This window comes from Conger conger, chromosome 6 (genome assembly GCF_963514075.1).
Source record: "Conger conger chromosome 6, fConCon1.1, whole genome shotgun sequence".
In the NCBI taxonomy this organism is placed as follows: domain Eukaryota; kingdom Metazoa; phylum Chordata; class Actinopteri; order Anguilliformes; family Congridae; genus Conger; species Conger conger.
Genome location: NC_083765.1, coordinates 10,465,153 through 10,482,421, shown reverse-complemented (window position 1 = coordinate 10,482,421; position 17,269 = coordinate 10,465,153). Strand labels below are relative to the sequence as shown.

At 51.5% G+C, this 17,269-nt stretch overlaps 1 protein-coding gene across 1 annotated transcript in view; it reads right to left on the bottom strand.

Annotated features, from left to right (window-relative positions):
- The window catches only part of itfg1 (integrin alpha FG-GAP repeat containing 1), a 132,803-nt gene that overhangs the window by 47,138 nt on the left and 68,396 nt on the right, over positions 1 to 17,269 (bottom strand). The window contains exon 13 of the mRNA XM_061245001.1: positions 7,511 to 7,554. Coding sequence (XP_061100985.1) covers positions 7,511 to 7,554 — 44 coding nt within the window. The remainder of the gene's footprint in view (positions 1 to 7,510; positions 7,555 to 17,269) is intronic.

The window sequence follows — 17,269 nt, the reverse complement described above, 5'->3', positions numbered from 1 at the left end:
AGTTACCCATCAGCCCCCCGCACGACCTCTGACCCCAGCCTGGCGGCGAGCGCCCGGCGTGGACCCAGCGTGCGGCACACTGCTCAGGGAGGGAGGGTTTCGGTGGGCGTGCTATTCCTGGCCTCCTCTGCCGGACCGGTGCAGCGCGTGCCTGTGTTTCGCCTGTGCTAACAGCTCAGCTAGTACACCACAGAGTGAACATGCCCAGAATTGACAAAACTCTTGTTACGGCGCAAAAGTACCTGAAGAACGTTTGGGGGTTAGAGACAGTACGCTGGTGCATTCTGGGTAATGGGGGCAGGAACACGGTCGCACAGATTTGCAGGATGTCCCAGTCTCAGCCGTAAAGACCGGAGGAGGGTTCAGCAAAACCCTCTCCTCTCCAGCTCTGCTCCGGGAGCACAGCCCCGGGAACGAAAGGCTCGGGTTCTTAAAGAAAAGTTTTTCTCTCCTCCCTCCTCTCCCCCCGGGTCAGCCTCCCTGCTTTCATTCCCCGCTCTCTTCCCCTGCTTTAGTGCCGTTTCTCTGAGCGCAGAGGAACATTAGCAGTCCCCGCAGACGGCCGCCTGACACGCAGAGGTGAGGAGAGGTAACGCGGACGCACCGCTTCACCGTCTAGGAAGAAACTTTTCCCGCTCTCCAATCTCCTTTGATAATACCCCTCCAAACCTCGGCCCCTCCCGCACTGACGGATCACGACTGAGTCCCTGTATCAAAGGAGCCCCGTCCCTCAGAAGCCAGGCACTGCTTCAGGAATTATTTCAAGGGCGTGAGAGAGAGAGAGAGAGGAAAAGAGAGAAAGGGAGGGGGGCAGAGACAGAGAGATGAGAGGGGGGCTAAGAAAGGAGCAATAGAGAGAGAGAGAGAGAGAGAGGGAAGGAGGGAGAGAGAGAGAGAGAGAGAGGGAGAGGGAGAGGGAGAGAGAGAGAGAGAGAGAGAGGGAAGGAGGAGAGAGAGATGGAGGGAGGGAGAGAGAGAGGGAGAGGGAGAGGGAGAGAGGGAAGGAGGGAGAGAGAGAGAGAGAGAGGGAAGGAGGGAGAGAGGGAGAGAGAGAGAGGGAAGGAGGGAGAGAGGGAGAGAGGGAGAGAGAGAGAGAGAGCCATTGCTAATATTATAGGCTACAGCCTGCTGATGCCAATTATAGCACAAATGCAAACTTTATCCAAGTTTCCACATTAAACAAAGTAGTAGGATATCAATCACTTACAAAGGGAAAATTTCAGAAAAAACGACACATTTTCTTCCCATGCGGTTGAAACAGGTTCTGCAAATTGCAAGGTTTTTTTAAAAAAGATTTTTTGCACATTGAGCATTGGACGTTGTATGTATGGTTGCTGCTTGGCTCCCGGACCCACTACATGTCACTGCCCCTGCCCTGTGGGGCAGACTCTACGCTGGGCCCCTGCCCTGTGGGGCAGACTCTACGCTGGGCCCCTGCCCTGTGGGGCAGACTCTACACTGGGCCCCTGCCCTGTGGGGCAGACTCTACGCTGGGCCCCTGCCCTGTGGGGCAGACTCTACACTGGGCCCCTGCCCTGTGGGGCAGACTCTACGATGGGCCCCTGCCCTGTGGGGCAGACTCTACGATGGGCCCCTGCCCTGTGGGGCAGACTCTACGCTGGGCCCCTGCCCTGTGGGGCAGACTCTACGCTGGGCCCCTGCCCTGTGGGGCAGACTATACGCTGGGCCCCTGCCCTGTGGGGCAGACTCTACGCTGGGCCCCTGCCCTGTGGGGCAGACTCTACGCTGGGCCCCTGCCCTGTGGGGCAGACTCTACGCTGGGCCCCTGCCCTGTGGGGCAGACTCTACGCTGGGCCCCTGCCCTGTGGGGCAGACTCTACGCTGGGCCCCTGCCCTGTGGGGCAGACTCTACGCTGGGCCCCTGCCCTGTGGGGCAGACTCTACACTGGGCCCCTGCCCTGTGGGGCAGACTCTACGATGGGCCCCTGCCCTGTGGGGCAGACTCTACACTGGGCCCCTGCCCTGTGGGGCAGACTCTACGCTGGGCCCCTGCCCTGTGGGGCAGACTCTACGATGGGCCCCTGCCCTGTGGCAACCCCCTCTCTGACGGATGCAGGATTCAGGCAGGACGGCTGTGGCTATGGAGGAAGCCACATCCGGAGCAGGAAGCCGCGTTAAAGAGGCCCTGCGCACCGCCGTACTGCACAAACCCACACAGTGACCTGTCCTCCGCCATCGCCATGCCAACCCTCACCCACCCACACTTATCTACATACCCCATGTTTAATAAATCACCTCATACACATTCAGATGCATGCCTGATTTACTGCACGGTGCCATGGTTATGAGGATTTATATAGAAAGGGTGGGTGAAGCCAGTCAGGAATAAATCTCCGTTAACACGTTGCGTCCGTTAGCAGCGCGGCGCAGAATTAGCGAGTTAGCGAGGTCTCTGGGACGGCTGGAGAGCAGGCAGCGGAGAACAGAACCGCCGCGGAACGCACATCCCAGCAGCGGGAAGGTGAGGGAAGCCGTGTCAGGCCCGGTGTTAACTAGCAGCGGCTCCTCCGGGTGAATCTCCGGCCCAGACTCAGGCTCATGTAGTATTTACAGCACGCCCCGGTGAGCCTGATGAGAGAGGACAGGACAACAGCACACTGCCCACTAATGGGCCCAGGCTTTTAAACGCAGATCATTTGTTTTCACAGTACAGCGTTTTTTTTTTGCCAGTTTTCTAACCGCAGGCACAAGGTGTGCTTAAGTTCACTGTTTTTAACCAGTCTAAAAATAACCGCCACCCTTTCAGCTCATGAATAATTAATCTGGTAGGAGGAGCACGGCGTCTGGGAGACGGTTAGATATACAGTGAGCTGCCTCGCCGTGCCCCGCCCCTCACAGGGTGTCCGGGCGGCCATTTTGGCTCCTGGCCTTGCTGGCTCAGTGCTCTCCATTCACCTGCATTTCATCATCGCTGACAATTGAAAAGTGCCACAGCAGCGAGGATCCGCGTTAAGCTGTAACGCAGAGGTTGCAGGTTCACATGCGTGGTGGGGCACAGCAGCAGCGCTTAACCTGAACTGCTCCGCTAAATATCCGGCTGCAGACGGACTGTAGTCATTACTATGTAAACAGGGGGGGGGAAATGCAAAGTAAAAAGTTGTGCGAGTTGCTTCGGATAAGCGCGTCTGCTGAGCAAGGAAATAAAGTAAGTAAGACTTTTCAGCTTTCTCATCACAAGCGCGTCGTCTGGGCTGCTGTTGCCGGGGGACACGGTGTTCCGCGTTGCCGGTTCCTGTAATTACAGTGGATGAGACTCCTTCAGCGGCGCACAGCGGCAGATAAGCCTGCTCAGGAGAGGGGAACGCCGGCTGTCCAGCGTACCAATCAGAGAGAATCCCGGGACCTGCGTGCGTTGTACACCAATCATCTCATTTAACTATTGACAAAACGCTCTGATTGGCTGAAATGGGTCTGTGATTGACAGCATGCTGTGGAGCCTCAGTAGGGCATGAGAGGGGAGAACCTCCATCACCAGGGTAACCTCCGCTATCTGACTCAACTCCCAGTGGAAATCTGGCTAGGGATGTACAGGGTTTGGAACACGGCGGAGGAGAAAAGGATTAATTTTATCAATATTTTACTCATGCAGATTTCTCTCATAAGAACTTAATATTGGCCCTATGAGACAGACCTCCCTCTAATTACGGGGCAGTCACCATGCGGACCTTACATAACGTCTCTCCCGACTGCCACCCTCCACTGAAGCGGACTGTCCTCACACGCAGCAGGGACGTGCCCTCACTCTTCCTCTTCCTCATTCTCCCTCCTCTCCCTCCTCTCCCTCCTCTTCGCCTGCATGCCTATCCAGGAGCAGACAAGGGGCCTGAAGCCCACCACTCTGTAACAGGAAGCCCTGCCGCACTCTCGCGGCTATGATAGGACACAGAGCCATCATCTGAGAAAACACAGCACCAAAGAGGCAGGAGAGGGGTGGGGGCAGGAGAGGGGTGGGGGGGCAGGGGGAGGAGAAGGGTGGGGGGCAGGAGAAGGGTGGGGGCAGGAGAGGGGTGGGGCAGGAGAGGGGTGGGGGCAGGAGAAGGGTAGGGGCAGGAGAGGGGTAGGGGCAGGAGAGGGGTGGGGGCAGGAGACGGGTAGGGGCAGGAGAGGGGTGGGGGGCAGGAGAAGGGTGGGGGGCAGGAGAAGGGTGGGGGCAGGAGAGGGGTGGGGGCAGGAGAGGGGTGGGGGCAGGAGAGGGGAGGGGGCAGGAGAAGGGTAGGGGCAGGAGAGGGGTGGGGGGCAGGAGAAGGGTGGGGGCAGGAGAGGGTTGGGGGGCAGGAGAGGGGTGGGGGCAGGAGAGGGGTGGGGGCAGGAGAAGGCCTTTCTAGAACGACAGCTTCCCAACCCGCCCCGCCTCACCGGAGGCGTTCTTCAGGTTGCCGTTGGAGTCCACCGTGGTGTACATGACGTAGGGCCCCGCTGGTTCACTCCGAAGGGCTGCAGAGGGGCAGACAGGGACAGGCTCATTCAGTCTCTTCTGACCGGTAAGTGGGTCAGAGGTCAAAAGTCATTCATCATTCTGGGTTCAGCTGTACAGATATAACCACAGAGTAACCAGTCGGCTATGTATTCTTAGAATTGATTTTTCTCTCTCTACTGTTGAAACTGACACCTTTTATGCTTATAAATATGAAAGGACCTGACCACTACCATGTCATTGGATGATTTTCCCTTGGGTTCCCATGAATTATACACTACATTAGGTATTTATTAGAGTTTTTTTTTTTTTTTGACGTATTGATCTTCTGCTGCTGTAGCCTATCCACTTAACGTTTGACACATTGTGTGTTCAGAGATGCTCTTCTGCATATTACTGTTTTAATGCGGATTTATTCACATTACTGTCATCTTTGTCAGGTATGACCAGTCTGGCCCTTCTCCTCTGTCCTCTCTCATTCACACGGCATGCATAATTGTCTTTCACACCGTTCTCTGCAAACTCTAGAGACTGTGTGTGAAAATCACAGAAGATCAACAGTTTCTGAGATACTCAAACCACCCTGTTTGGCACCAACAGTCATTCCACGGTATAAGTAACAGTTCTTCCCCATTCGGAAATTTTGGTCTGAAAAACAGCTGAACATCTTGACCATGTCTGCATGCTTTTATGCATTTAGCTGATGCCACATGATCGGCTAATTCCATATTTGCATGAACAAGCTGGTTTACAGGTCTACATAATAACTTGCTCACTGAGTGTACACACAGACACTAATTATAACTAATGCAGAATGAGAAACTCCTGCAGTTGGGGAGAAGAGAGGACAGAGAGCTGACCATCTGGTTAGGCTGTAGAGTCTGTTATGTAACAGACTTCAAAACAGACTCGCAGGGCTGGATGCTGTTTCTTCCAGACCCGCTCACTGACGACGCTCATTTGAAGAGACTCGTCATCTACGCCTGTAGCGTAGTGGTTAAGGTAAAGGACTGGGACACACAAGGTCGGTGGTTCTAATCCCGGTGTAGCCACAATAACATCCGCACAGCTGTTGGGCCCTTGAGCAAGGCCCTTAACCCCGCAATGCTCCGGGGCCCTTAACCCCTGCTTAGTCTAATCAACTGTACGTCGCTCTGGATAAGAGCGTCTGCCAAATGCCAATAATGTAATGTAATGTAATTTCAGCCCGCGCCCCTTTCGCCCGACGGACTCAGCGACCGCACGGAGCTCAAACCTAACGGAGTTCCCACAGCAGAAGCACAGCGGGGTTCAGAGACGAGACGAGACGCCACGCCTCACACAGCCGCTCGCCGCTGGGACAACACCCCGACCCCGAGGTCACGAGGGGCGGCTCACAGTTCTCGCTCTGGACAGATCCAGCGGGGTGAAGACAGGGCGAACGGCCGCCAGACGGGTCTTTTCTCAGGTCTCTAAGACCGCTAGTCCAGGAAAGATCTCAGAGGCAGAAGCCTTGCAGCTTCAGCGATACAGACCCTTAACCGAGCAATATTGGACCGCAAGTTTATAGCACCTTTCAACGTGTGATGTAAAGGCACTTCACCGCGAAGAGGGGCGACTATCGTAAACGGCCACTAACGTGCAGCACCCATTTGGATGATACACGGCCGACGTTTCGTAGGAGAGCGCTCGTATAAACGGAGATGGAGAGGGAGATGATTATTAAGCCAATCAAAATAACAAAGACCTGCAGGTTAGGCTACTTGAGGGATCGCTGTGACACAGCATAAGTACACGCTAAGGCAACCTACCCGGAGTAAACGACCGGTTGCCGGGTTGGGAATGGTGTCAGTTCAGAAGTGAAAGCCCTACTTTAGAGACTGAAGTAGACTGGGGCTGTACTTCCTCTGTGAATAAAGCTGTGGACATGTCGAGCCGAATCCGCATCAGACGCTGAATGCGAATTAGCTCGGACAGGGCTTAAATCACAGGCTTCCACAGAACAGGACAGCAGCCCGGCGAAGGATTTTCTGCAGCTGGCCGCTTCAGCGCCGACAACAATGATGTCTCCTTCCCGGCCGCGGCCAATAATCCCTCAAAATGGTAATGAATTGAATTAGTCCTGAAACTAGAAATGAATTTTCATAGCCACGGGGAGAAAGCCCCTTCCTTCCCCCATCTTCAAACGCACAGTCTCACAGAAAGGGTGGAGCAGGGATCAGGTGAACAGGGGCATTCTGGGTAATGGTGTGCTGTTTTGGACAATCGAAATCCCATCCCAAGTATAATCTTTCTTACATCACTTAACCTCTGAAGCAAGGCTGATATATTTAGGCTCAACCTGGGGTTGCACAAAACAGAAATGAGATTCAACTTTACCATTTTCATTTCAAATATAGAAAATTACATTTTTAACTTATCTGACAAAGATAATATGTATTCCGAAATTAAACCCAGAGAGCGTTGGATTGGATGTGTCGCACCGAGCGTGTAAATACGTGATCCGAGTGCAAAGATTTCCTTCTTCTTAAGCCCACGGCTACTCATTTTAATCAGTGGAGACATCCCGGCCCTTCCCAGCATGCACGGGTGCAGGGCTCTGCAGCAGGGCCAGTGCAGAGCCGTCATGGAGGATCAGTGTCTTTGCATTAGAGCCTGACACATAATAAAGGGAGCAAGACCATGTTTGTACTGCTCGATGATCAGTCACTGGAGTCTGTCAGGCAATGCTGGAGAACACCTGGGCCACACACTGCTACTCATCTCCCTCTCCCCCTCTCCCCCTCCCCCTCTCCCCCTCCCCCAATCCTTACCTCCATCTATCTATCAGTCCATCTCTCTCTCTCTCTTTCTCTCTCTCTCTCAGTAGTAGAGCAGGAGAATGGGAGTACTTCCTGTGGGGTTTGGCCATGGCCCAGCGTACCCCCCCCCGCCCCCAACACCATCTCTCTCTCCCTCTCTCTCCCTCTCTCTCCCTCTCTCTCCTCTCTCTCCCTCTCTCTCTCTCTCTCTCTCTCTCTCTCTGCCCCCCCCACTCTGCCGCCCCTGCCCCTCCACACAGACCCACGCAGAGAGGAGACTCGTGCCCGGACTCACCTTCACTTTCTCTGGGCAGTCGTTGGAGCAGAGTCCACTGAGCACTGGAGAGGAGAAACAGAGATAGAGAGAGAGAGAGAGACATCAGTGAACCTGAGAGAACACACACTGTGGGCTTCAGCATTTCAGTCAGGGCTTCTGCACAACAAACACATTCACCATTCCACAAGCGCACATAATTCCAGACATAATTCTCACAAATCCTACACAAACACAGCAGGTTTCCCTGTGAATAAAAAGGGGAAAGTAACAAATCCTGAAAAATCCAGGGAGAAAATAATATTTAAAACACAGAGACAGAGGCTCAGACAGAGACAGAGACACACACACAGACAGACACAGACAGTACACTGTGACCGAGGACACTGTCAGACTAAGCGCTGTTCTGACATTTGTCTCAGGACAAGCCTGTAATTACGCCTTCCTGCTCCCATTGATGTTTCTCTGTAGGATAATGAGCTAATGGACTGAGCTCGTTCCCCTCCGGCTCCCGGCTGTTTGGCTTTGGTGCAGCTACTCAGCCAGGTCACACTGCGGAAGGGGTGCACTCTCAAACCAGCCCCGCACCATCCCAGGTTTAATAAATGAACACAATCCAGTGCCTAATTATTTAAATGGCTATACTTGCTTAAAACATTTTCCTACTCTGTGACCACATTTTAGATCAGGAACTCTACTGGGTACAAAGGTACACCACTCCAGGGTCAACCCCTGTCCCCGGCCAGGGCTGGAAAATACACTCCCACACTGTTATTTACTGTACGTGCTTACCACAGCTCTACTGGGAACTCATTTCAAACTGCTCTCTGAGAAGTACAGCATGGGAGATAAGGGGGTCATTTTTAACGAAATTATGTACTTGAATCAACTTGGGTGGAAATGTAAAGGGATTATGTCGGGTGTGTGTGTGTGCCTGTGTGTGTGTGCGTGCGTGTGTGTGTGTCTGAGTGTGTGCGCGCGTGCCTGTGTGTGTGTATAGAGAGCGCAGAGAGACAGTTAACAGGGAGCTTAACTTGACCTGTAACCTGAACTATAATTTATGCAGAGTACTGCATTCTAGCTGAATGACTTGGAGTGGTCCATCTCTGCTGCTGAAGAAACAAAACAAAAAACTAAAGACAGACATCTTGGAGGAGTGTGTTTGTAATCTCAAGGGGACACAGCAGAACATGAAATGATTTTAGTCTCTTTGATGCACAGGTGAGTGTGTGAGTGCGTGTGTGTGTGCGTGCGTGTGTGTCTGTGTGCGTGTGTGTGTGTGTGTGTGCGTGCGTGCGTGTGTGTGTGTCTGTGTGCACACTGAGGACAAAGCACACCTTGTTAATCAGGAATAAGACAGATTACTATGAGCATGCTGATTGGCTTCACTGGGCCCTGTGCTACTCAAGCCAGGATGAAGGAAAGCTTTAATTAGGAGTTCCGCTGGCTTCCTGCATGCCCTGGAGAGGTACTGGCCACAGCAGTTTCACTCAAACCCAACACATAACCCGCACGCCTTTTTATTAGCCATTTGCTTGGCACACATTGTTATGCAGAGTCACTTTACCACAGGTTTAACTTATTATCCATTTTTACAGCCGGGTCTTTATGGAAGTAGTTGAGGTTAAATGCCTTGCTCCGGGGTACGACGCCATCAAACTTAACGCCTTCTGGTCGCAAGCCCAGACATGCTACTGCTGAAGCAAACTGCCGCCATCATGTTACGCTACTGTTGTCTGGAGTCAAGCCATGCTGCCCAATGGACAATGTGAAGGACTGGTGGAGTGTGAGCACAGATCAACATGACCGAAACCTGGGCCCTGGGTTAAGCGCTGCCATTTTGGCTCTGGTTTCCAAAGCCAAAATGGGAGACAGAGGGGTGTGATGTCACAAATGATGATGGCAGAAAAGCCTGGGACCATCTGGGGCACAAGATTCTGCTGCCCGTCTCGAACAAGTGCCAATGATTTATACTTGCCTCTACACATAACTGCAAATAGTCTCTATATTGATGTCTGCTATACAAGCAGAAGCACACACACAGACATACAACAGAGATACAAACACACACAGACATGCATTGTTTTCAACAAATAACACAGCATTCTGCACGCACACGCATGCACGTACACACACTTGCGCGCACACATATAAATGCGCGCAAGTGTGCGCGCGCTCGCTCACACACACACAAGCATACATACACACATACACACACGCATACACGCACACACATTCACACACACACACACACACATAAATACACACACACACACACACACACACAAATGTTCACACGCATGCATGCACATGCACACACGCACAAACACACACACACACTTATATACACACACAGACACACACACACACACACTTATATACACACACACAGACACACACACACACACTTATATACACACGCACAAACACACACACACACTCATATACACACACACACAGACACACACACACACACAGACACACACACACAGACACACGCACGCACTCAGACAGTGGCTGAGAGCCGGTTGAGGAGAGCCATTTGTCAGCGAGCGCGCTCAGACAAGGGCGATGTGACGACTGATGGCAATCTCACAGCGGCACAGGCACAGTGCGCTGGCCAATGAAACGGACTGCTCCGTCTGTGGGCGGGTCCTCTTCAGCAGAGCAGAGCAGGAGCGCTGGAACACACCCGCACGGGAACGACACACGAGCAGCAGGGACGTTTAAAAACCGGCTAATCCTCCAGAGGCGCGTCAGAGAGGTATTTCTCTGTGCGTCTCGGGCTGAGGGATCAGGCTCTCATTATTCTCCGCATATCCACTCTCAGACGCGGCGGCTTAGCGGCACTGCGTATGAAAACAGATGCCAATCTTGCTGGGACCTCATTCTGCTGTCATTTAAATGTTTTTTAAAAATCAGCGCTAAATTAGTGTGGCAGCCCTCCCCTCCTGTGCCCTTATCGAACTCCAGCAGAGGAAGCTACTCGTAGTTCAATTCTAAACGTCTGTACGCTGACGTAAATTACAACACGTGCAACGTTGCATTAACATAGTCAGGGTGTAACATACTAAATCTCTTAAAGGTAACACTTCCCTTCAAATTTGAGATACTTAATTGCAAACCATCCTGAAAATAGAGAAGTGTGTGGTTCAGAAGCCATGATGAATATTCACACTTTCATATGCGCCATGTTTTCAATACATCCGAAGGGTCCTCATTTTCTCCTGACCCCCGCCTCGGCACAGTGTATTCCAGCATCTGCTCAGGAACATCAGCAGAGAAAAAGACGGAAAAGCAGTGGGCTGGCGTTGACCCCAGACCTCGTGTTTGCATTTTCAGGAGGTCGCTAAACATCAGCAGCCAGCTGGACCCACCTAGAGGACAGTCAGCTACGAAGCACGGGTAGCAATTGAAATTGTACTTCCCTCTAGGGTCTTTCAGCGCACTTAGCCCTGGTTATGGGTATGCACTTTGTTGTACGTCGCTCTGGATAAGAGCGTCTGCCAAACGCCGATAATGTAATGTAATGGAGCAGTCTCCCATTACAGACACCATGGAGCAGAGCCCCACTACTACAGAGCAGTCCCACTACTACAGAGCAGTCCCACTACTACAGAGCAGTCCCACTACTACAGAGCAGTCCCACTACTACAGAGCAGTCCCACTACTACAGAGCAGTCCCACTACTACAGAGCAGTCCCACTACTACAGAGCAGTCCCACTACTACAGAGCAGTCCCACTACTACAGAGCAGTCCCACTACTACAGAGCAGAGCCCACAGCAGCACCCAGCTCCAGAGTCATTTTCTGAGCGGTTAATCTGGGCCAGCCACAGTGACCCCAGCCTGGTTTCTATTTGACGGGAGTGAAAAGGTGAAGACAATGCTAATGTCCTCATGCCATCCATCCCCATCCAATTTTCAGCCGCTTTCAGTATACAGTATATCCATGTGTGTGAAGGTGTGTGTGTGTGTGTGTGTGTGTGTGTGTGTGAGAGTGTGTGTGTGTGAGTGTGTGAGTGTGTGTGTATGTGTGTGAAGGTGTGTGTGTGTGTGTGTGCGTGAGTGTGTGTGTGTGTGTGTGTGTGTGTGTGTGTGTGTGAAGGTGTGTGTGTGTGTGTGCGCGCGCGTGTGTGTGTGTGTGTGTGTGTGTGCGCGCGAGTGTGTGTGTGTGTGTGTGTGTGCGCGTGTGTGTGTGTGTGTGCGCGTGCGAGTGTGTGTGTGTGCGCGCGAGTGTGTGTGTGTGTGTGTGTGTGAAGGTGTGTGTGTGTGTGTGTGCGCGAGTGTGTGTGTGTGTGTGTGTGTGCGCGCGAGTGTGTGTGTGTGTGTGTGTGTGTGTGTGAAGGTGTGTGTGTGTGTGTGCGTGAGTGTGTGTGTGTGCGTGCGTGCGTGCGTGCGTGCGTGCGTGCGTGCGTGCGTGTGTGCGCGCGCGAGTGGCAGAGTCTGGGGTTTGTTGAGTGTGTTCCCTCTGTCAGGCTCTTAAGACATTCACCGGCCTCTGCTTGAAGCTCACCTGACAGAACCCATACTGCTGTCAATCAACTGCGCGATTCCATAAGCGCCATTAGATATTCTATCTGTTCTCAAACATTTCTGAAGGAGTGGAATTGGGGTGGAGTTGGGGGGTGGGTGGGGATGCGGGGTGGGGTGGGGTGGGGGGGCGTTTAACAAGGGAAACAGAGGTAAAAATACAAAAGATGTTCCTTCTTTGAAAAAGTAGCAAAAGATCCCATAAGTCTGCAAGCAAAACACGCCAAACTATGCATAATATTCTCAAGGATGTTTCAAAGTTAAAGTTCTAGCCTGTAGCTAGACAGGGAAAAATATATATATATTTTAAATAAAGATTTCACACTTCCTGCTCTCATTCTGGGTTATAATACTGGGTTTGACCTTGTAACGTGCACAGCGTCAGCTCCTTTGTGTGGAAGGTGCTCATATAGAGAGCGTTTCCCAGGCATACCATCTCCCCCCTACGTGACCCATTTACACGGTGAGATGCCTCAAGGGCAGAACAGCAGAGATCCACTTGGGATTCAAACATGCAACCTGCAGGTCCAGGGTCCGGGGGGCTAACCCCGTACCCACCTGGCAGCCTGCGGCCTCCCTCTCCCCCTCAGCCTCAAGGTGACCCCATTCCTCCATCTTACAGACTTACCCACACGGGTCAAATGTCTCACACTAAGGGACTGCCTCTCTTTCCCTCTCACGCTTCCTCTTGTTTCTCTATGTGGTGCCTCACACTAAGGGACCCCATTTCTCCCTCGTTCTTTCTTTCTCTTCTTTCCGCTTCCTCCAGCTTGACCCAAGGTGCGCTGCGACGCGGCTCCAGCCAGTGGAGTGGCTCGAAAGCAGCCATTACGGCTCTGAGAGACATTGATTTCCCCCTGTCACAGCAACCAGAGCACGGCCATTTACCAACAGGGCCCACACTCCTGGACCATCATCTCTCAGCAGGCAGGCCAGGGCTCCCTCATCAGAGACCGGACAGAGAGGAGGAGAGATCTGTCCCTCTGTTTCTCCAGCACTCCCTTCATACAGAGGGTCTCTCTAATGCTCCCTTCATACAGAGGGTCTCTCTCTCTCTCTCTCTCTCTCTCAGGCTCCCTTCATACAGAAGGTCTCTCTCTCTCTCTCTCTCTCTCTCAGGCTCCCTTCATACAGAAGGTCTCTCTCTCTCTCTCTCTCTCTCTCAGGCTCCCTTCATACAGAAGGTCTCTCTAATGCTCCCTCCCTTCTCTCTCTCTCTCTCTCTCTCTCTCAGGCTCCCTTCATACAGAAGGTCTCTCTCTCTCTCTCTCTCTCTCAGGCTCCCTTCATACAGAAGGTCTCTCTAATGCTCCCTTCATACAGAGGGTCTCTCTAATGCTCCCTTCATAAAGAGGGTCTCTCTCTCTCTCTCTCTCTCTCTCTCATGCTCCCTTCATACAGAGGGTCTCTCTCTCTCTAAGGCTCCCTTCATACAGAGTGGCCTCTCTCTCTCTCTCTCTCTCTCTCTCTCTAAGGCTCCCTTCATACAGAGGGGTCTCTCTCTCTCGCTCTCTCTCTCTCTCTCTCTCTCTCTCTGTGAGGCTCCCTTCATACAGAGGGCCTCTCTCTCTCTCTAACTGCTCACAGTTAGTGAACGGATGGAGCTCATTCAGAGATAATGATGTCATTAGTGACAGATGCCGAAGGCCGCATTATGACTGGAGAGGATGTGGGGACAAAGCCTGCAGATGTGTATGAATGAATATATGTATCCTGGGTTTCTTCTCTTTCTTTCTCTTTCTCTCTCCCCTCCCTCTCTTCCTCCCTCTGTCCATCTGTCTCTCTCTCCCCCGCTGTCCTCCTCTTCTCTTCTCTTTCTTTCTCCGACTGTCAAATTCACATTTCAAATTCTAGCAGCATCACTGGAATGACGGAGAGAATGCACTGCTATGCATGAAGCCCCAATGGGGGAAAACCACATTACAACAGGAATAAGACAATGCACATAACACAATGACTGTTATACTAATACTATCATAACATTTATCATAGCTTAATGATTAATGACACCAATAATAAAACAATCATAAGTTAATAATAAAAATAAAAAAAAAAGGATGTTAAATATTTTTTCACATATTCATAATCACAAGTGCTAGATGCACATATTCTATTTATAAGGGAAGAAAACAGCCGCAGTGATTAGCCTTCCATCAACAATCAAAGCTCAGTCATTATCCACACTCTCTCAAACTGTGACCCACAGAGACATCTTGGGCTGCCAAACTCCATATACTATCTTGTGTGTGGTATCACATTATTGCGTCTCTCTGACTGCAGTAAATGTTGAAAGTGATTTGTGTGAGCAGAGCTTAGGGAAGTATAAAGCAAGGGGGGAAGGAGGGGGTTTCAGACAATGGGCTTGTCACTGCCAGTGAAGTTATCACAAAGCAATCATCTTTCCCTGTCTCCCTCTCCCTCTCCCTCTCCCTCTCCCCCTCTCTCCGTTTTCTTCATTGTTCTATAGCGATGAATCGCTTGGTGTATTTTGGGCGTTTTGTCCCTTCTTAATCTATTTTAGGAACATTGTTATGGTTTGAAGGTCATGTGATATCTGTTTCTGTAAATACCTTCTTTGGCAATGTTTAAATAAAGGTAATCTCTCGCTCTCCATTTCTCTTTGTGCTCTACCTCTACTTTCAGCTGTCCTCCTGATTTCCCTCTCTTTCCCTCTCTCACCCTCCTGCACTTTCTTTATCCCCATCCCCCTCTTCCTTTCTCCCTCACCCCATTAATCTCTTCCTCCCTCACCCCTACTTATGGTCTTTCTTCTCGTCCCCTGGTTTCGCTTCTCTCTCTCTCTCTCTCTCTCTCTCTCTCTCTCTCTCGCTCAGTCAGTCTCTCTCTCTCCTCTCCTACACCTCTCCCTCTCTCTAAGTGGCCTGGGGGCTAGGATAAGTTTTATGTAATGTAGAAGAGGAACTTTGGTTTTGCCTTTATGCATGTTGACTTACGTAAGAGGTAACAGTGGCACAGAGATGTAGAAATGCTTAGTTAAATAGATTTATTTGATTTATTTGTTTTGTGCATCATTTTTCATGTAGCACTTCAATTTGATTGTTCATTATAAACACAATAAATTAAGTACATAATGTACCAATAAAAGTGTGTGTTAGAAGTCAAAACTCTATTTGTTTTATCTATTTGCCTCTGTCTCTGTACTCTGCACAGTCGGTCTGAATCCCGCTCTCCCTCAGTCTGAATCCCACTCTCTCTCAGTCTGAATCCCGCTCTCCCTCAGTCTGAATCCTGCTCTCCCTCAGTCTGATTGCTGCTCTCCCTCAGTCTGAATCCCGCTCTCTCTCAGTCTGAATCCTGCTCTCTCTCAGTCTGAATCCCGCTCACTCTCAGTCTGAATCCCGCTCTCTCTCTGTCTGAATCCCGCTCTCCCTCAGTCTGAATCCCGCTCTCTCTCAGTCTGAATCCTGCTCTCTCTCAGTCTGAACCCTGCTCTCTCTCAGTCTGAAGCCTGCTCTCCCTCAGTCTGAATCCCGCTCTCCCTCAGTCTGAATCCTGCTCTCCCTCAGTCTGAATGCTGCTCTCCCTCAGTCTGAATCCTGCTCTCCCTCAGTCTGAATCCCACTCAGTCTGAAACCTGCTCTCCCTCAGTCTGAATCCTGCTCTCTCTCAGTCTGAAGCCTGCTCTCCCTCAGTCTGAATCCCGCTCTCCCTCAGTCTGAATCCTGCTCTCCCTCAGTCTGAATGCTGCTCTCCCTCAGTCTGAATCCTGCTCTCCCTCAGTCTGAATCCCACTCAGTCTGAAACCTGCTCTCCCTCAGTCTGAATCCTGCTCTCTCTCAGTCTGAGAATCCCACTCTCCCTCAGTCTGAATCCCGCTCTCCCTCAGTCTGAATCCCGCTCTCCCTCAGTCTGAATCCTGCTCTCCCTCAGTCTGAATCCTGCTCTCCCTCAGTCTGAATCCTGCTCTCTCTGCGTGAGGGGAGGCAGGTGGAGCAGGGTGAGCTCAAATGAAACGGGGCTCCAGTGCTGCAGCTCCAAGGGTTCTCCGTGCTGCAGAGCCTCTTTTCTCCTCTCCCTCCTCTTTTCTCCCACTCCTTCCTCTTCCCGCCCTCTCAAGTCTCCAAAGGTACTTAAAATTTGGGTAGGCTCACAAAAACAAAAGAATAAAAACAACAACAGATTGCAGCTCCTGATGCCTGCAGCGGTACGTTTAAAAACTCTGCTAGGGTAACGCATGGAAGCTGCGGGATTTGCCCTCTGAAGGAGGAAAAAAAACTGCTGAGTATAAACCCCACAACAACTGCAGCTCGCCCCAAAAAGACCAGGGGGTTACTCCTTCATAACCTCCCCAGTGACACGCTGATCCATCATCTACTTCCCCTTCATCTGCACTTCTAACTAAAACTGAGCTTGAGTCAGCAGCATCTTACATCCACATTCAAGGCATGGAGCAGAGGCTCTCACCCACACTGACAAACACAGAGCAAGGCATGGAGCAGAGGCTATCACCCGCACTGACTAACACAGAGCAAGGCATCGAGCAGAGGCTATCACCCACACTGACTAACACAGAGCAAGGCCTCGAGCAGAGGCTATCACCGACACTGACTAACACAGAGCAAGGCCTCGAGCAGAGGCTATCACCCACACTGACTAACACAGAGCAAGGCCTCGAGCAGAGGCTATCACCGACACTGACTAACACAGAGCAAGGCATGGAGCAGAGGCTATCACCCACACTGACTAACACAGAGCAAGGCCTCGAGCAGAGGCTCTCACCCGCACTGACTAACACAGAGCATGGTATTTTCACATGAAACCCATTTAAACAGCTGGATATGTACTGAAGCCATTCAGCGTAAGTACCCTGCTACACTACAACGCCATTCCACCACCTGGGAATCAAACCTTCGACCTGGGAGTGGCATGCCTAGTTTCCTGATCATTATGCTACCATCGAGGGTGTTAATAGTGTCAGTTTTATGGCTGGTAAAGAAGGCCATCAGCACTATAGAAACAAAGATTGGGCTATAAGTGGGAACAGAGTGTCTCCAGCTGTAATCTTTTCTGAAGCCGGCGCGGCAGGGCGTTTCGAGATGCTCCTCGCCAGATCGAAGCAGGGCATTAGCGGCAAATGCAGCAATTAGCTCTGGCTTCTGGGCTATTCTGCAGCTCCTCTTTTTGTGTTTTTGTCCTCTTTAAAGATGGCATCAATATTATGGCGTGGCACTCGATAAGCAGTCTGCAACAATGGCTCCCACCCCCAGAGAATTCACAGTAAGGTGGC